Source organism: Danio aesculapii, chromosome 14, assembly GCF_903798145.1.
Source record: "Danio aesculapii chromosome 14, fDanAes4.1, whole genome shotgun sequence".
NCBI lineage: Eukaryota > Metazoa > Chordata > Actinopteri > Cypriniformes > Danionidae > Danio > Danio aesculapii.
Genome location: NC_079448.1, coordinates 36,189,506 through 36,210,984, shown reverse-complemented (window position 1 = coordinate 36,210,984; position 21,479 = coordinate 36,189,506). Strand labels below are relative to the sequence as shown.

Sequence of the window (21,479 nt, the reverse complement as noted above, 5' to 3'; positions counted from 1 at the left end):
TTGGTTTGATGTAACCCCTCTTAATCTGCTTTGGCTGGATTTCTGAGCACTCAGACATACTGTAGCTTGGAGCTGTTTTTATCACCACACACACATTTGTCACGGGTATGAAGTATCATCAAGGGACAGGGCTTTTGCAGTTTTTAGCTCCACTGAAGAGTAACACAAAGCTTGGTCTCTTCTCTAACTTTCAAGATCAATGATTAATGCACTTAGAGGCAAAAGGCCAAAATAAATGGGGGAAATTTATGTTAATAATATGCATTAAAATAGACCACCAGACAAACTCAGAGCAAGCGGCTGTCACTCTATGTGATTCACAAATCTATAAGTCCCTTTTGTTACCAAATTACGTCCCCAATCTGTTATTGCTGTGGGGCTAGAGGCCGCCTGTGCAGTTCTGTGAATCGCGACACAGCCGTCCACAGCAGTGGATCAACACTTCAGCACATTCAAGCCGCCAGTGGGGTTTATTCTCAATCTTCCACAGCATGGGCTGTAAAGAATCTGGAAGACGCAGCATCCTGGAGCTTTGCAGTTGCAAAAATAAAGAAATAAAAACCAGGCTGAAAAAGGATGCCTACTTATGTAAACACATTCCTGCACAACATGTATATATGTTTGCGTTTAAACATGCATGTGAACATAAAAAACAAACATGTTCTTGCTGTATTAAAGTGATTCAGTTCATTTGTGCAGGATGAGAGGCACATTTCCTCAGATGTCTTCGGTTTTGCATTATTTATGGATCTGTTCACACAGAGAAGCCTCATATGGTTGGCTACCATGTCCCAGTAGTGCTCCCAGAATCCCCTTCTCATCATCTTTAAGAGGAGATAAACCTCCTTTGGTGTAATCCAGAAGACCTGTGAGACGATATGCCTCTCTCTCTCTCTAACATTACATGCTCTACATTCAAAAATATATATATATTTTTTTTTGTGCACGTTCAAACTATTGAAAATGAGCTGTAACAACAACTCCTGAGATTTCATTGGGACAACTTAATTTTTTGGTTTTCAATCCCCATAAATTTGTTAAAAGTGTTAACCTAATCAATTTGTGTTGGGACAACATAAATGAATTGTGTGGAACCCTGCATTTTTTTACAGTGTACACAACTGTTTCATATAGTGTCAGAGAGGTTTTATATAGTTGTAGAGTTTTAAAAAAATCCAGAAAATATATGGTAAAAAAAAAAACAGGCAGCTGTGGTGGCAGCAATATGACAGAAGTCAAGAACTTTCAAATTTTTACAGTAAACTATCGTATTTATTTAATGTATGTTTTGAAGTACTAACATTTATACTTGGTACTGTCGTTACACAGACAAAAACACATACATTTAAACTACTTATTTAAAACAAGCTGAAACAACAAAACTCTCTTTTTTTGGAACGGCTTAATTGTTTTATGTTCAATCCACTTAAATTTGTAAAAACCATTAAGTTAACCAACCCACGCTCTCTCTGATTACGTACCCCTAATTGCATTTCTAAAGAGCGCCAAATACGTCCCAGGAGATATGTTTTTGCTTTCACGAATCCACCAGAGGCCACTGTATATACTTTTTAATAATTTTAAGAAATTTCTCTCGCAAGTTCATTCATGACTGCTGTTCTTGTATAAATCCACCAGAGACTGCTGTGGACTGACTGACTGATTGACTGACCCACCCTCCTTCTTCCCTAAACCCAACAGATAGCGTTTTAAAAAGCAGTCCATCTCAAGTCTGCTGACCTACGCGATGAGCTGCTGGACGAACTTGTAACTGCAGAAAGACCGCCCATACAGAGGTAAGTGGTCAGCTGCTAAGCGCAAAAAGGAACAGAGTCATACCGCCTGTAGTGTTCATTTCAAGGACGAAATGCAGGCAAGACAAAAACAAAAGCCAAAAAATAAAATAAACAAGTAAATAACAGGGTGAGAATGTGGTCAAATCTAAAAACGTGGTAAAAAAAACAATGGGCTTTTCTTTTTCTGGATTGCTTTTCAAAACACTGCGGTTGGGTTTAGGGAAGAGGGTGGGTGGGTCAATAGGTGCTTTTCAAAATACTATCGGTTGGGTTTAGGGGAAGGGGAAGGGTGGGGGATCGTGAGTGAGTCAACAGTGGCCTCTGGTGGATTTACATAAGAACATGAGGCGCGAATGGCACTTGCGAGAGAAATTTGAGATCTCAAAAAGCATTCACAGCGGCCTCTGGCAGATTCGCGGAAACAAGAACTGCAAAAAAATGTAGCTCCTGGGACATATTTTGCTCTCTCCAGAAATGTATACAGGGGTACATAATCAGAATGAGCCTAGGTTGTAACTTTTTTACTGTAGCATTTTTACAGTTTTCTACCACTGAAATGACATGTTTTACAGTGTAGATGTCATAATTTGACACTGTGTAATCAGACTGATGAGAGTAATCTGATTAGGGAGTGATGGCTGCGTGCTCCACTGGAATTCATCGGCTTCTGTAGATCCGTCTCCATGATGATACTCGGTCTAAAGAATACTGGGAGCTCATTGGGGCGCTGATGAGAATAGACGAGCATGTTTTCATCAGTCGGAGCAAAAAGGGCCACTCTGGCTCGCAGCCAAATGTGTTCATCAGCCTCTGCGCTGATGCTCTGCCAGATGTGTCCACCAGTCTGGGTCCACTGTTACCACTTGAAACTATTTGAGTGTGTAATATGACTGTCCTTATTGTGGATTTATTGGTGGTAGAGGACATGACAGTAAAGGTCAGAGTGTACTAAAAATGTACATTCTGCAGTAGCATTTTCTAGGGTGCCCTGTACAGTTGCTAAAGGATTGATAGGCGGTTGCTATGTGGTTGTTAGTGTGTTACGGGTGGCTGATAGGCGGTTGAGATTGATCAATGTATTTGCTCTTCAGTGTTTGGACTTTCAGCAGTGAAAATTAAACCACACTGAACTGAACTAAAATGAACTTCAACTCTGAAACCTGGACTGACACAGTTTCAGTTTACTAGAACGTCTGTGTTAAGCTGCTTTGACAGTCTACATTGTAAAATTGCTACATAAATAAACATGAATTGACTTGAATTATAAGAAAGGTGCTATAAGAAGTTGCTGTGAGATTGCTAGGATGTCGTAATATGGTTACTAAAGTGTGTTATGTGTTGGTGTTTGCTATGTGATTACTATTGTATTATTCATAGTTGCTAAGTGCTTACCATAAATATATACACTAGATATTGCATATGGACCCTGAGCATGCGTCAATAGCTACCTGGACAAAAGTCATTCAACCGCACTTAGTCAAGACTAAAGCCAATGTAAAGATGCTGAACTTTTGCGCTGTGTACGGGTGTAGTAACGAGCAATAAACGAAGTTGCACCAATTTGCTCTAAATACTCAGCTTATGCTAGTTTTGTTGAATAAAGTCAGAAAACAATGTAAATGAAATATGACAACAAGACACTGCGGTGCTAGAAACTTGTATTATTGTCGGCTAAGTGAAGTAACGGCTAGTTTTTGAACTACTAATAAGGGTGCCTGATAATATAACAGTGCCTGTGCCTTGATGTGCATACTGTCCATCCTAAATTATTGGATATTAAAAAGGTTATATACCATTTAGATTAGAAAGGTGGATATGCACATTGGGGGCGACGCAGTGGCGCAGTAGGTAGTGCTGTCACCTCACAGCAAGAAGGTCGCTGGTTCGAGCCTCGGCTGGGTCAGTTGGTGTTTCTGTGTGGAGGTTGCATGTTTTCCCTGCATTCGCGTGGGTTTCCTCTGGGTGCTCCCGTTTTCCCCCACAGTCCAAAGACATGCGGTACAGGTGAATTAGGTAGGCTAAATTGTCTGTAGTGAATGAGTGTGTATGGTTGCTTCCCAGAGATGGATTGTGGCTGGAAGGTCATCCGCTGCGTATAAAACAACCCTACTTTTAAGCGTATTTCATATCATTCTTTGTTTGGTTGCAGTAACACCATTTGAGGAATATAAAGCGTGCTCTGAAAATATGTAATAAAGTCTTCAACTCACAGTAAGCAGCAGCAGCTGGTTTTCTGTGGGGAGGCTTTTATGACAGTCACTATTTCTTCTGTTGCCTGCTGATTTCAGGTCTCTTTTCTGACGCTCAGATCTCCATGCACAGCCTGGAGAAAGCCAGGAGACTGCTGATCTTTGCAGGTTTGTGGAGAATGAAAGCTAAACACGAACAGAATGAAAATGTCTCCTGTTTAACCCTACATAAAGACAGGGAAGGAATATGCTGCTCTTGTATTCTTTGGGCCCGTTCTTAAACACATTAAGCTTAGTGCTATCCTTGCAGGTAATACAGTAGACCTACTTGTGTACTACAGCATATTACGGCTTTATTTATGAGGATCACGGGTCATGTCTTGTTTGAAATGATGTGGCTTTTTCATACACAGATGTTTACTGTGACCCCCATTAAACTCAGTGCTGCGCATCTAAACCTGATCTGTGAACAAAGCCATTCCCAGGCTTTTTTTTTTTTCAAGTTCCAGCTGCACACTTTTCATTTAAACGGCTCATTTCACTTGCTCTTATTATTATTGGCTCCTATGAAGAGGGTGGTTGAGTACCCCCAAAAGCTTTTTCTTTTACTTTGACCTTGTCATTTTGTGTTCATTGGAACAACAGCGGAAAAGCCATAGTGCACTCTTTTTACTTGGAACATGCAACATGGTTCTTGGAAACGTTCCACAAATGCACTCTAGATGCATTTAATTAGCATTGCAATACAGTTTTTGGAGTCTTTTTGTCCATTTTTTTGTTAAGCTACCTATTTAAGCTGTATTGTAAAATGGACAAAAGATTTTCTTGGTAAATGTCAACAGCTATGTTATCATGACATCTTGAAAAAGGTTCAGCCCAACCTTTAGAACATATTGGTCATTTCTGAAAAGCTTTTTATTCACCTTAGAAATAAAAAAGTAGAAATGGAGAAATATTAAAATGACTCGCTTTTGCTTTTTTTGAGACAAATCCATTGATAAAGCTTTTGTGAAAATGGTATATTTACTTATTTAGTGGACATTATAGTTTTTATAGTTGATTTTTGTTTGAACAAACAAACACATATATAATTTTTGATATAAGAGTTCTATGTACACTCACTGGCCACTTTATTAGGTACACCTTACAAGTACCAGTTGGACCCCCTTTTGCCTTCAGAACTGCCTTAATCCATAATGGCATAGATTCAACAAGATACTAGAAATATTCTTCAGAGATTTTGCTCCATATTGGCATGATAGCATCACACAGTTGCTGCAAATTTGTCGGCTGCACATCCATGATGCAAATATCCCGTTCCACCAAATCCCAAAGGTGCTCTATTGGATTGAGATCTGGTGACTGTAGAGGCCATTTGAGTACAGTGAACTCATTTTCATTTTCAACCAGTCTGAGATGATTCGTGCTTTATGACATGGTGCATTATCCTGCTGGAAGTAGCCATCAGAAGATGGGTACACTGTGGTCATAAAGGGATGGACATGGTCAGCAACAATACTCAGGTAGGCTGTGGCTTTGACACGATGCTCAATTTGTTCTAATAGGCCCAAAGTATGGCAAGAAAATATCCCCCACACCATTACACCACCACCAACAGCCTGAACCATTAATACAAGGCAGGATGGATCCATGCTATCATTTTGTTGACGCCAAATGCTGACCCTACCATAAAAATGTCGTTTCAGAAATCGAGACTCATCAGACCAGACAATGTTTTCCAATCTTCTATTGTCTAATTTTGGTGAGCCTGTGTAAATTGTAGGCTTGGTTTCCTGTTCTTAGGTGACTGGAGTGGCAACCAGTGTGGTTTTCTGTTGTTGTAGCCCATCCGCCTCAAGGAGCCTCAAGATACTCTTCTGCATACCTCAGTTGTAACAAGTGGTTATTTGAGGTACTGTTGAGTTCTGTGGAACATTGTCATTACATATACAATATTTACAGATAAGACAGATAAGAGTCATTTAGACTGATCAAAAACCAGCCCAAAAAACACCCAACAACTGATTTAATATTAAGAAATTTCTTGTGTGTTAGCTCTTTAGAGCAAGGATAGTGATTATAGTGTCTCTTCTTGCCACTTCAGTGAGGGTACAAAGCCAGCTGCCTCTCACCGTAATCTCCACTGCCTGCGTTTGTCTTATTATTACCAATTGCACCCCGAGACTGAAGTACCCAGGCTGTGATATATTTACCTTTTCTCTTTTGCACTCCCCATTTAAAGCTTTATCTGTGTATTGACACAGGGGGATTAGGCTGGTGTGAAACAAGGCTGCTTTATCAGTCCCAGCTCTGCCACCCTTTAGACGCTCTATAATCCCTACAAAGAGAACCAAAAGAGGGAGACAAACAGACACTTTTGGTATCGCCTCATACATTCGCAATTTATCTCTCTGGAGTGTTTGCATTTGACACCACGGCTCACAGGCTGTAAACAAACAAGAGAGTTAGCGCGTGCACTAGAAAAGTTTCATTTTAATTAACTAGATACTTAAAAGTTTTATACACCTTTCAGACAGTGGTTTCCATGGTAACTCAAGGCCTCTATTTGACAGTCAGAGATGGGTCTAATCTCCCCTGCCCCGAATCATTCATACAATGATTGTAATTCACATAATTCTTCAGCACCCTCCATTTCTGACTGGCAGTGTGAAAATTACATTGATTTCAGCCCAAATTAATTGCCACCATTTTGACACCTCACTTCAAACTCTCTGCTCAACATATTATGTGGATTTCATCAGTGCACATGGACATCCTATACAGGTTACCCTCAAACACACACACACACACACATTTCATAGCAGCAGGTTCTTTGTAATGACTTATTAACTACAAAAAATGGCTGTCATCTCCACTCAAAAAGCCATAGGCAGGCGAGTTGCAGCCGGGTGATGGATCAATTTAGCTTACCGTATTGCTCTCCTGCCTGTGTTTGTAATGGGCTTTGATGTTCACATTGAGCTACATCACAAGGACGTTCTTAGATACTGAGCTCCCCCTCAAAACAGAGTCTCTGTGACCGTGCAGGAAAGTTTTTTGTTTTTACAGCATTCAGCAGGAGCTTCACCAGACAAATTTTAAAAGGTACCTTTTTAAATCTGTGTTTTAAGAATTGTGTGGTTTTAATGTACAGTAAGGTAACTGCTGTCTATTTCTTATATAGTAAAGAGAATCATAAAAGAACTTCTTTTTTTCTGGATTAACTGTGTAGGCTACTTTGGGGCTGCCATTATTTTAGGCAAGCAGAGCATGATGTCAAGAGCTTGCACTCGGTTAGTTACAAAATACTGATATGTCAAGATGTGCAATTTGTGGTTGTAATTTTCAGTGAAAACACAAGGAAAGTCTTTACTACTGTGGATTTTTCCCCACAAGGACGCTTCATAGGCCTGAATATAATACATGCTGAGAAACAGCGGAGACAAGAAACTCTAGTCGCCAGCGCTTGTAAATATCTGCATGCATGACTGCATCAATTAATTCATTTTCTTTCGGCTTAGTCCCTTTTTATCAGGGGTCACCACAGTGGAATGAACCACCAACTTATTCAGCATATGTTTTACACAGTGGATGTCCTTCCAGCTGCAACCAAGTACTGGGAAACACAGGGAGAACATACAAAATCCACACACAAATGCTAACTGAGCCAGCTGGGACTGAACCAGCGACCTTCCTGCTGTGAGGTGACAGTGCTAACCACTGAGCCACCGTGTCGTCATTTTAATAATGTGCATTTCAGTTAGAAACATCATTCACACTATGTCAAGCTGTACAAATGTGCAACTGTTTGATGTGACTAGCAGTGTTAGCGTAACACATTATAAAAGTAATGTGAGTTATATTACTTTTCTAATTAACAAGTAGTGCAATACTTTTGAAAAATAAGTAATGATATTTGAATTACTTAAAATATATATATATATTTTTTAATTTCATTATCTTTTAAAAATAAAATTGCTTAATTAATATTAACAGGAAGTTCTATGAAAATAATATCCTAAATTATATATTTTTTTACGTGTTTTCTAGGGGCAAATGAAGGTTATACAGTTTGTTAATTGCAGAGCTCCTTTCTCCTTCTATTTGACAAAAAAAAGGCACCTGCACGTTCTGAAACGGGTCAAGCCTCAGGTAAGAAAAAGTAACGCAATTACTCAAAAGTAATGTAACCCATTACTTACCATAAAAAAAGTCACCAAGTAACGCAACTAGTTACCTTTTGGGGGTGTACTCAATACTGTAATGCATTACTTTCAAAAGTGACTTTTTCCAACACTGCGACTAGGGTAGAGAAGCAATGTACGGTACCAGTAATAAATAGCTACATATAGTGGTCACCTAGGTCACCGTGTCACCTTTATAAGCTCTGGTAGCTTTTTTATAAACTTGTAATTATTAATTTTACCATGCATTAAGATAAAAGAATTAAGAGTTGTCTGTCTCCAAAATCACTCCCTAGAATTCTGGGCGTCACGTGACCCATACTGTGGCGGGAGCTAATTTGGCGTTTGCAATTTTAAAAAGAACTTTTCGTCGTCCTTCTTCAGAGACTTTTGAATGACCTACAATTGCCTGGAAGGAAAAATGGACGCGGTCTACCGACTAAAACCTGATTTGTCGTCGTTGGAAGCGTAAGTCAATCCTTGTTGTTAGCTATAATGTGATTCACATCTCTTCTATAACTTGCTCATTTTATGACCTCAAATAGAGCACTAGGTCATTGTTATTATTAATATTATTATTAAAGTATTACATGTGCTCATTAGCGTCGGGTATGATCTTATTTAAAAATGGTTTTATTTATTGAGATGATTTAGGTCGAGGCTATCGAGGGCCAGTGTTGTTATTATCACTATCACATGACCTAACTGCGTCCAACGAATGTGCACTTCAGAATCTCAGCAGAATTTGTGGAAGTCACACAACAAAGACTGGGGACTTTGGTGTGTATTTCGAAAGCTTATATGATTTTAGGTCTAACGTTAGAATATTTGATATTTGGCTTGTGTGCTGCTGATGTTCAAATTCCGGGTGTGGAATTTGAACAATAATATCCAGCTGCAGCTGGTGTTCCTCAAGTCATTTCAGGAATTTCCACAAGTGTATAATGTTATAGGTGTGCATTCAGGACGCAGTCTGTTTCTCTAATATTATAATAAACCTATCGCTGCATAAGGTAATCATAGAATATATACAATTTTGATCAGTCCACAAAACGTAATCATTTCAAAATGCTCTATTCAGGCATTTTATCAGTTAAAATACAGGCCCGTACGTAGCCAGGGGGGTTCGGGTGGTTCGAAAGAGACCCACCCCTCACTGACAAAGGTCCAGAATTTGTCCCATATATGAGTTAATTTAGCCTGTTTTTACTGCTATGCCATCATATATAGTGAAAATAACCCATAGAAAACTAATCACTTTACAATTAATTGGACTACAATTGTTGTTTTCCATGAATTTTCAAATTTTTACAAGAGAGGCTAGAAAATTGTGAAAATTATTGTTATTATTATTATTTAATAATATTATTCAAATGACCAAATTCTCACTGAGGAAAGGTTTATGTGCTGGCCAATTTTGGTATTTTTGATTTGCATAATAAATGACAATAGGCTTGTTTTTATTTAAAACAGATTCCTTTTTTTTTCGAATAATATTTGATGTTATACATTTTTAATTGAAAAACAATTAATTTTTCATATTTGTTCAATCTAAATTTAGGAAATATTTGTGGTACATCAAAAAGTGTGGTTATGATGACCATCCGACAAGCTAATCCAGCTAAAAATAATGCTTAAAATGCATTTAAATTTCATGATTAAATAGAAAATGAGTCAAATAACTGCAAAAAGGTCAAATTTTTGAGGAAAAAAAAGAACCACCCCTTTCACCAGGCTGGCAACGGACCTGAATTAGTTGTATGTCTCAGTCATAGTCACCTCTGTTATGTGTTGCTCTTTTATATGCAATGGTGCTATTCATCATCAAATAAAAGGAACAAAATCAATAAAATAAGATGATTTTGACTGACAGCTTTATTCCTATTACTATTTGAATAGATATTACATTTGTCTTTTGGTCACAATAGTGAAAAATCTATGCTAATACAGCCTGCTCTCTAAACACCATCAGCATCACTATTATATTAACAAATATAGCAGTTAGCATGTCCATCTTTTTATTGTTTGTTTGTTTATTGTTTACTTTAGTCAAAAATAAATAAACATGTTTTATAACATGATTTTTGGGGTGAACTATATCCCTTTTTGAAAAATAATGGAGCAGGACAAAGTCTCTCACAGGGGTTAATACAGCAGACATGCCAATTATTTAGCGGTTCTATGGCACCATCTAGTGGGTTCAACCTATACCGGGTTCAAATGTTATTGCTTTTGCAATTTTAAATGACAGAAAAGCAGTCATTTTGAATGTTTTTAATGTTCCATTTATTGTATAATGTGCATCGTATAACCCCCTTAAGACTTTAAGACAATCTCTCACAAAAAGAAGAAAAAATATCACAGATACCGACCCCTTGTTTACACCAGGGATTACATATTATAAAATACTCTAGCAAAGACAGCCTTAATTCCAAACAAATCAATACATGACATTAAGAAGTATTAGTGACCAAAAAAAAAAGAGAAAAAACAAATACCATTCATCAGAGTTCACTGATGGTTTATTATAAATGTGAAAGCCTTATTTACCATTGACTGGAAAATATGTGCTGCTTATGTGAAATTTATGAATCCATCAATCTATATGTGTAGATTAAATCTATAACCTTAGCTCCTCCTCTGATTTGAATAGCGTTCGTCTTGGTTTTTAAACTATTGGTGAAGACTGAAATCAATCTCAACATTGCACTTGTAATATCTCAAAGCAACACCACAGGATCTGCCACCTTCACTTACACCAAAACCAGAAGGGTGAAAGTTTTGACAATAACTAACACACAATTTTAAGTCATTCTACAAGTATATGATGCAACAGTAAGAATTTGTATGTGATTTTCAAGTCCTGAATCCAGTGGATGGAAGGTGTATTAGACATCAAATGTGCACCATAGACATTGAAAAAAAAAGAGAGAGAAAAAAACACATAACATGTTTACAGATCAATTAGAAATGTTTCTATCATTTAAATTACTAATGCATTGCAATTTAAAATAAAGTCCTATTCCGATCTGATTCCCTTTCATAAATATTTGCCACTCTGAATCACACTGCTGTCATGTGATCATGAATAATGTGCGGCTCAGCATGAGTTTGACCATGAACGTGTGATCATTTAAAGCTGCGATGCCAAGATCTGTTTCTACAGCGTGAAGAAAATCTCAGCTGTCGGAACCTTTTTCTATCTAATAGAACAACCCTAAAAATCCTCCAGAAGATCCGAGATTTATATTTATTGTCTAAAATCAGTACATATTTATGCATACTGCACTCAAAACGGGTTGAAAACAAAGCACCCATCTGTTAGTAACTGGTTTTCATTATGGCAAAATAACAATAATCTTCATAACAGTGCACAATAGATCAAATCCGAAAAATGAAAATAAATTAACAGTGCAAGTGGGTGCATGTTAACCCTTGTTGGACATCCAGCCCTTAGGAGACACACGTGAAAAGAAAAAAAAAACAATGGCACAATCACCATAGCATGAAAACAAAAGTCAGATTCAAGCCCATTTAAGTGTTACATCACATGTAACGTTGCCGTTTTAACATTCCTCTGAATGTGGCACTACAACAAAAGGAAGGAAAAATAAGAAACATGAACCAAATCTCAGTCCTTAACCATTTTAAGGCCTAACACAAGGCACAAGCACACAGAAGTAGTCCAGTTTGACTGACGCAAAGAGGTTTGGAGAGCTAGACTGATCAAACAGATGGCTAAAACCTTCCCAACACCTCCTACAACTGCCCTGCTGCCCATGACTAGGTCTGAAACCGGCGTTCGATAGAGAAAATTGTACGCTTCTACCATTCGAAAGATTCATTTTATCATGTTTCTGGAAAAAAAAAGTCTCGCCAAGGGTGCATTTATTTAGCAAAAAATACTGTAAAAACAGTACAATTTAAAATAACGTTTCTATTTAAATCTATTATTATGCAATTTAGTTGAATTGATTACAATTAATTAATAAAAAATCATTTGAAAAATAACAAAATAATTAATTAATGTTCAAAACAGATTTTTTTTGTCACCTTATTAAGTGTTTACTGTCATGGTTATGCATCCTTGCTAAATAAAAGCATTAAACAATTTGAGTAGCTTATTACTAGAAGATATGGTAATACTTTTTATGAAGTCTGTATGTTTAATGCTTTATAAGGCGATACTTAATGCATTATTTTGCATGCATGATTCCTTATAAACATTTATAATGGGTTGTATCATGTAATGAATAATCATAAGAACAGTTACAAGAATAAACTAGTATAATAGTGCAGTATCTTGAACAACAGTTGGAAATGTAGTTGTTGAAGTTAAGGTATGGGGTAGGATTAAGGGATGTAATCATTCATAAGGCGTTTATAAGTATGAACAGCCTACATGCAAGTTAATGAGCAATTGGCTAAAAGTGAGAATATTATATTTTCAGCACATTATAAAGCTTTTTAGATGCTTAAAAGGCAACTTTGTTTCTGTCACTGTTAAGCAGTAAAAGATAAGATTATAATATTGGATATAAAACCCATCATAACTTAAGTGGGTAAAATTACTGTTTTAAGATTATTCATAAGATGATACAGCACATTATTACTTTTTTAAAAAGGCATTATGAATGCATTATTATGCATCAAGACTTTTCTTATAATGTATTATAAATACAAGCTTCACTAAAATCCTTTTCTCCCCTCTCTCTACTTTTGTGCCAGCAAGCTTGTAAAACATTTAACACTACGAATGAAATAAGCAGCTTTCATTCATAGAAAAAAAGAAGTGTATACTCTGCCATTAGTGTTGCAATATTAATGATTAAAAGTAATCATATACCCCAAAATTAAACCAAACTCATTATCAAATGCTTTCAAACCTTTGAGTTCTTTTTTTTTTCCTGTAATAAGAGATATTTTGAAAAATGCTGAAAAATGAGCCATTGACATTCATAGTAGGAAAAAAAAATTCTATGAAATTCATTGGCAATGACAGAATATACATTTTTGGGTGAAGTATCCCTTCCACATATCTCCTCATCTGTAACTAACATTATTTCTGATTCCACTAAAACCTTAGACAGGAACAGTGAGATTTTTGAGGCATAACCGATTCATTCATGCATAATCAATGATCTCCTGTTCAGTCTTCAGTCTCTTGGGCCAGCCGTTTCCCTATCGGCCACAAATGTGAGCTACACACATTTTAAAAACCCTGGCCGGAGTCCAGTACTACTGGAAACATCTCAAATGTGTGTCAACAAGACTAGCTGCAACATTTGGCATCCGTGCTAATGTTGTTTAATGAAGCGGACAGCGTTAACCAATAAACAGCTGTTCCGTGCAGAACCAGTCCTGGATTCTTTGGTGCTCAACTCAAGTAGGAATTAGTTCAATCACTAATCCAATAGTTGTACAGCCATTTGAACGGGTCTCCTTAATTTTTCAGCCAACCCATATCGCAGCCCTCCACGAGAGATCTTGTGTAAGGATTGTTACCAATAAAAAAAGTGATATATTTTTGTGGCGAGAGCAAAAACAAAAATCTCGCTGTTGAATGAAAATGTATTGTCTTTCGTGGTGCATGCATGTGATGAGATTAGAGATATGAGTGTGTGTTGTGTCTGTTTTAGCTCTGAGAGAAGTATTCTAGCACAATGCGTAGATGACCCAGTCTGTCCTTCAGCGAGGTCAGAGACAGAACCGTGGTCTGATAGGATGGATCTAACTGGAGAACTGACAGCAGCCACCAACACCAGGCCGGCCCATTAGAAGACGCCTGGAACACACAAAAACACATTGATTATTGCTAGGAAGTTACATTTAATGTATTAAAAGTATTCACAGAAATTTAATCCCAGTCAGTGTGTTGATGCATCAGGTGTAGCTTAATATGCTTATTTCTTGCAGCCGCCATTTTAATGAACAAAAGCGAGGCTGCAGTGAGAAAAAAACGGGAAGTAGAGGATCAGCACGTAAACATTGCAACAACATTCTGTGGACTACAAACCTCCAGCTGTTGCCGCAATTTCAAAAACATCACTTTAATATAATTCAGTTAGGTTTCATTTAAACATTTAAAAGCATATTAGACATTAAACAAAACAATCTCTTTAAGAGTAATACGCTTAAGTGTCCTCCTAGGCTTCAGTTCATGGTCCCACATAAACAGTGTGGATGTTTGCCTGCTTCAGCCTATGTAACCCGGTGAGCGATAAAACAATACAGAAATAGCGTTTTCTCGGTACTGAAATAAAAAAAAACCGTCCATTTCCCGTTAACATTTGAACTCCACTAAGTGCGTTCTTAAACACTGCTGATTTGCCATAGTATTCAACAGTACTCAACAGAAATTACTGTGATTGCTGGCGCCAATAGCCTAGTGGTACTGTGCACCGACATATAGCCCTGACATGCTCACGGCGACCCGAGTTCGATTCCCGGCTCAAGGTCCTTTGCTGATCCTTCCTCTCTCTCTGCTCCCAATGCGTTCCTGTCTGAAATCTCAACTGTCCTTTCATAATGAAGGTTAAAAAAAACTCTAAAAAATAATGATTAAAAAAAAGCAATAAATTACTGTGATTGGCCGTGAAGGCCATCAGTTCACCGCTCTTTACTGAGTGCAAAACACAAATACAGGGACACTGGAGCGTTTTAAAGCTGCGAAGATCAGTCGATTGCTTGTCTATGTTTGCATTTGGAAAACATCGGTGTACTTATGACCTTCATGGCCAATTACAGTGTCATTTCTGTTGAGCACCGGTGAATACCATGACAAATCAGCGGTGCTTAAGAACGCGCTCAACAGTGCTTAAATGTTAGTGGGAAACTGAAGTTTTTTTTATTTCAGTACTGAAAGAATCGGTTTATTAACTTGAGTTTGATAAATGGCATCTAAAACGTGTGTTTGGGAAAGTAAAAGTTAGCTAGCTAGTGAAATTTCACTTAACTTCACTTAACTAAAAATTAGGTTTGATATCTCTTTTTATTTTCACTTTCCATTCAGAATGGACATTAGGTCACTCGGCAGTGAAATGATTAATTTGTGTCACATTCTCTTCGCTGATAAGATATACAGCCAGGTACGCAACATTCCTGTGTGACTCCAGGTGATGTTTTCGAGTTTCTTCCCACCACAGCCTCAATTTTGCTTTTAAAAAAACATGTAAACATGGCTCATTTAAGATGATCCAACAAGATTTTTATATAATTTTTTCATATTATTAACTCTGGGTTGAAAATATTTGCTGTGTATCAGAAAGTGAAGCAAGCACATGAAAAATAAAAAAGATGATTAGATGTAACGGATGGTCTGTAGTATGGCACTACATACTTATATCACATACTTAACATATACTGGTTAAAAGTGCGTGTGCAGTATGTTTCTATGCTAATGTCGTGATTGATGGAATTTTTGTTTTTATAATGTGAGCTCACATGTTGTTAAAACATCAGAGTCCAAAAGCATTTGCCGTATGATAAAGCCTATTAGAATGCAGTTATGAATGTCCATATAACTCAAGTTGAATTCAAAAATATATTGTTAAGACACACTTATTACTGACACAATATTGTCTGTTCTTTGTGTTCATAAAATAATACATAATAATTCCAAACAAAGTTTGAGCAGAACATCTGCAACAATCCTGTTTGATACAGACTGCCATTAATACTGGCGACAGTGACAATTACTACTACTACGTGTGATAAAGTTTTGATATGAAACCGCATTCAGCGTTCTGACCTGAATGTTGTCCTCTTTCTCTGGCATGATGCCGTATTGCCGGCTGATCTGGTCTTGTATGCGGCTGTTCAGACGGAGGTACCATTCCCTCGCCTGCTGATACACACTGTCATGCAAATGCTGCAGTATCTCAAGCTCAGCACCTTCCACCTGAACATAAAAATAAACACAAACGGCAGGCTGGTAAACAAGCAGAACTTTTACTGTCACACTCTGCTCTTATTTATACGCTTTCAGCTGGAGAATAAAATAATGCTTGTGTAATCAAAATGTAGATGAGTTTAAATTTGTTGACTAACAGGCAGTAAATCACAAGCTCCTCTTCCTAATGTATACTGAATACACTTGTAAATAACGCTAATTAAAATTTAAGTATTTACTTGATATTAAATTTGCAGGACTAACAAAAGGTTTCATACTTGCTGCCATTACAAGCAATCCATCATTCAAACAGGCTCGGACATGAATCTTTAATACATGCATTTCATTAAAATCGTGACACCGTATTTAGGTGATTTAAATTGCATAACCATAGGAAAAAAAGATTAGTTTAAAATGTTTTAACTTAACAAAACCATTTTTCTCATGATTAAGTTTAGAAATATGGCAGGATCATGCTAAAACTGAGCTGATACTGTGTAGTCCGAACATAATCACTAATTTACTGAGATCACTATACAGTTACTAAACAAATTATAATTCTATAGTGTCAGATGTTTCTGTAATAAGGCTTCATGGGTGAAATTTAGTTTACATCAGTGTTTCTCAGCCACATTACTGGAGGGCCACCTACACTGCATGTTTTGGATGCCTCCTTTTTCTGTCACACCCATTACAGGTCTTTCAGTCTCAGCTAATGATCTGACTGAGGTGCGTTTGGTTGAGGAGACATGGCAAATGTGCAAAGTTGGTGGTACTCAAGGAACGTGGTTGAGACATTGGTTTACATTAAGGCCAGTAAATTGTTATATGATCTGTCTGTTTACAATCCTGCTTAATGTACTTTTTCTTGGCCTTAGAACTGAACTTTGGGTTTCAGCATACATTAACCTCTCACCTTATGGTCCTCCAGGTACTCAATATCAGCAGTGTGGTAACCATCTCTCTGTCCTCTTTTGAGCACCCGGAAGCGACTTCCTCCCAATGTCTCCACATAGGAGCGGCCGTCAGGAAGCAAATCCAGGTCCAGAATATCCAACATGCAGCCATAATCTGCAAAACTGTGACATGGAATTTTGGCATGAATAAAATGGTAAGTCATATAATGTGCACTACTTTTACATTTTAGGTAAATACAAATACAGCTACAAGAATACTGATATGTGATGATAAATATATATAACAATTTAAAATAATTAGGCTAAAATTTCTTATAATCAATGTTCAAACGAGTGTTGTGGAAGCGTTTGTAAATTGTGAGATGAAAAAACAACTGTAAAATGTAATCTCACTATTCAGATGAAAAAAAGTCAGAATTAAGATATCAACTTTTTGAATTTAGGGCTGGGTAACATAATCGCTATCGGTTTTTACTGACCGAGAACCATTGTCAATATCGATAATAAAAAAGTTCGGTAGTTTCGGTATGAAGTGCTATAGTTTTATTAAAACGTGGCTGCTGAGCCTCATTTCCAATGTTGTTTCCATGGTGTGCAAGCGGCACGTGCGCATTTTCCAGGTACCCCTAGTTGAAAAATATCTGAACTTTTCCGAATGCCCCAAGCGCTAGAACGAACCTATCTGCTTCACACTTTGTATGGAATATACACATTTCAATAATAACGGCAGAATAATTACCTCAGACAAACACAAAGCATGCATTCGCGCTTGTCACTTCAGGTCAGAATAACAACACGAGTGAAAATGAGTGGTGTATAGCAGCAGTGAGGAGATTGTAAATAAAAAAGGATGGTTCCTTTACTTGAAAGCTCAGATCTGATTTTTTTTCAGTATCGCCCAGCCTGATTTGAATTTCTTAATTTTATCATTTTTAGTTTATTTTCTTTCCTGCAATTCTTTCTTGAATTTTTAATCTGAATTGCAAGATATAAACCTGCAATTATGATTCATTCAAAATAGCTCAATGCAAAGTTGCAATTCTGAGGGAAAAAAATGCAAAAATTGCAACTTTATAAAAATTTTTGAATTCTTTGACAACTAGAAAGTTGATGAAATCAGCATTTATTTGAAATTGAAAGTTTACAAACCCTTATAGACTATATTGTTTATATTAGGTTGCACCGACTAGTTGACTTTAATAGTCTGCCATGATGCTTTTTGATTGACGTCGACTAATCGCGCTGCAGATCACGTCGTTTGACCTGAACTACATGGCAGCTTTACACACGAAGGTGGTTCACTGAATAAAACTGCCTTCAAATTATTTAAAGTCATTTTTAAAGTGTTATTTTTCTTATGTCAGCATCAAAGATTCGTGTGAACTTTAAAGCGTCAAACCGATGCCAGTTAGGCAAATTCCCTAGAGCAGATGCTAGCCAACCATGTGTACACAAAGTAATGTGATTGGCTGTTGTCCTCTGCAAAGCGTAGATGCTGACATATTTTGTGAATGAACCGTGAAGTGCGCAGCCGCCGGAGGTATGACAAACTTCATAGCATAGCAGTGAAGATGTGCATCAAGGAGATGTCTAATAACCAAAATTAGTCAGTAACTGAAAAAACGCCTGACTTCAGCAGCTTTCTAGAGAGCACTATCATAACGGTAAAATATGCATCTGAGCAAGTCTCTGACAGTGTAATAGGGCTTTATCAGACCCACTAGTTTTTCACGATTTCGCGATCGCTGAATCCAACGCAAAATCAACAAAAAGTCGCAAATCTTTATTAATTTAAATGTAAAATAATCGCAAAAAATGTAAATAATTTTATAAACATCCATTTCCAAACTATATAATCAAACTATATATTTATTTCAGTTTGCAATTAATTGTTTTACATGACTTATTTTCACATGACTTATTTTCACACTTTTTCCCAGTTGCATACACAGTGCATGTGATGTATTTGAGTGTCTCTCGAAAAATGACGTCTCACCTGCCACCTCACAATCATTACATTACATGGAATGGGGGGCGGGGGCAAGGGGGAGTTTTCAGCCTTTGCAGTAGGCATAAGCGGATGAAGCAAGAGTGGTTTACATGTGAAGTCAAAGCAAAGATGGGATTAGACATCCTGTGGCGTGAATTGGGCGTTTTGTGCGTTTGACGCGCTTCAGACTGCAAAAGAAAGTGTGAGGAAACATCTAACAAACGGAGCAATAGAGCAAACAGATGAAGATAGGTTCACGGATGATGGCCGATGGACATGACCGAATTGAAGGACAGTATTTGTGCTTTACATGTATTATTATTATTATTATTATTATTATTATTATTATTATTATTATGTGTGTCAAATTTATAAATGAACTCTTTTCGTGCAGTTAATGAGATAAAACGATTCCCTGCCATTGACGAGTTTTACAGCAATCCTTGTTTTAGGTATATTACGGTAGGGGAAGCCCTAACACATGTCCTGAAGGAGGTACATGATGTCAGATGCTCTGGGGAGTGAAATTTGAGAGAAAGTAAGATCATGGATAAAAATAAGAGTTATACAACCTTCCTTTGGCTTAATCCTGCCACAAACTGCCACAAATTTGTAATTTTTATCGCAAAAATCACAAAAAAGTGAAAAACTAGGGAGTCTGCTGTGTGTTATATTGTTATGAAATAACTTCACATGAATCTGTGTGCTGACGACGTATGCATTACTTCTGCACTAAAATATCTTTTATTGTTATATTCTTACTAGAACGGGCAGTGATCAATGTGTTGCTGACTCCATTTATTTAGCAATAAAATTAGCCCGGGTGCTAATGTTGCATTACTAATGAAATGAAAGTGTTGACAGTGCATATATTTTGCACTAAAATTAGTCATTGGTAAAGTTGCATTGTTTTTGCAATGTGTTATGAGTAGGGCCAGACAGATTCTGCTGACATTTTTTTTACTTACAAGAAATTTTACTTTACAAACTAAATTGTAAATGCATCATATGAATATTTTCATATTAGTCAATAATATTACTAAAATTAATTTAAAAACTGAATAAAAACGGAAAAAATGTATACACATTTAAACAAAAAATAAATAGACTTAACAATGGGCTAAAAATCTGCGGATTTCTGCATGTGCAGATTCTGTATGAGCTGTCAAGCTGCATGTGTATATATTTTTCCTGCAAATATATCGCAAATTTCGGCATGTTGCACTTTCATCTTGTGAATTATTGACTAGTCAACGTCAACTCGACTTTGATAACATAAAAGTCGACTTCAAAAATCTAAAGTCGTTCAACCCCTATTTAATATAAACAGTTTAAGAGCTAAACAAAGCCTAAAAACATTTTGTAACACCTGTAAGGCTGTAGAAGCTAACATAACAGATATGTGACAGATATCTATTTTTTTTTTTACCCTTTGCCGTGCTCATAGCTGCACATGCCGAACTTCTTTGTTCCTGTCTCCATACATCTGCGCATCATCAGACGGTATCGAGGCTCAAAGATGTGCAGCGGGCATGGGATGCCAGGGTATGCCACCGTGCACACAAATATCGGGATATCCTTGGTCAAACTAAAGGTAAAACATGAGCAACTTAATAATATTTCGGCTTTTGCATAACTTCACACAGTATATCAAAGGTCTTTTGGACTGTTAAGTTTGTGCAAATGTTAAGACTGCAAATACCGCAGCTCTTCCAGTCCTCATCAGCAATGGAAATTCGGCTAATTGCAACACGTGATTTGCAATATTCAGTTTTTGTTATCGCTGAGGAAGGCACTCACTTTGAGAGCTCTTCCATCTCCGCTTCATGCACCTGTTTCCTCTCTGCCAACTGCTGAGGGAAGAGGCGAGACATGATCTCCTGCAGCAGCACCGTGGGGTTGTACTTCCTGTTCTTAAAATACTAGAAACAGGAAGATAGTTGGTGAGAAAATGTAATGTGGTTTGCTGTTTTATTTGTTTATTTGGTGTCACTTGTTTGTGATTGAGTAGAATTGGAAGGATCATGTTACTTAGGACTGACCTGTAGGTGTAAATCATTTAATTTTTTTATTTTTCCCTTATTGTGCTGTTGTAAAGGTTTCTGTTTACATATATCCAAGATTACATCCATAATTTCAGGCTGTCCAGAATTGTTTTGTCCTTTTGAAGATTAACTATTTTCTCAAAGTGGAATATGGAATAGACAGTCACAAGTTTTGGATACTGAATGGCTATCCTAATGTACACATAATATGTTCTGTAGCATGTGGTTTACAAAATGTTTCATTGACGTTGTTCCATGAATTACTATGTAAAAAATGCTGGGTTCCAAACAGCTGATTTGTGTTGGGACAACATGAAGGAATTAAGTTAACTTATTAGTTTTTACAAATTGAATAGATTAAACATAAAACAATTAATATGTCCCCCGCAAAAACTCAAGAATTGTTTTGTTTCTGCTCACGTTTAAGTAGTGAACAAACAGCAAATGTCATTTTTTGAGTGTAGGCT

At 37.0% G+C, this 21,479-nt stretch overlaps 1 protein-coding gene across 1 annotated transcript in view; it reads right to left on the bottom strand.

Moving 5' to 3' along the window:
• Positions 1 to 10,428: 10,428 nt before the first annotated feature.
• Positions 10,429 to 21,479, bottom strand: part of lonrf1 (LON peptidase N-terminal domain and ring finger 1) — a 28,843-nt gene continuing 17,792 nt past the window's right edge. Inside the window, exons 8-12 of the mRNA XM_056471925.1 lie at positions 20,768 to 20,889; positions 20,397 to 20,555; positions 16,977 to 17,139; positions 15,920 to 16,069; positions 10,429 to 13,954 (exon numbers count right to left, since the gene is read on the bottom strand). Coding sequence (XP_056327900.1) covers positions 13,805 to 13,954; positions 15,920 to 16,069; positions 16,977 to 17,139; positions 20,397 to 20,555; positions 20,768 to 20,889 — 744 coding nt within the window. The 3' untranslated portion in view covers positions 10,429 to 13,804. The remainder of the gene's footprint in view (positions 13,955 to 15,919; positions 16,070 to 16,976; positions 17,140 to 20,396; positions 20,556 to 20,767; positions 20,890 to 21,479) is intronic.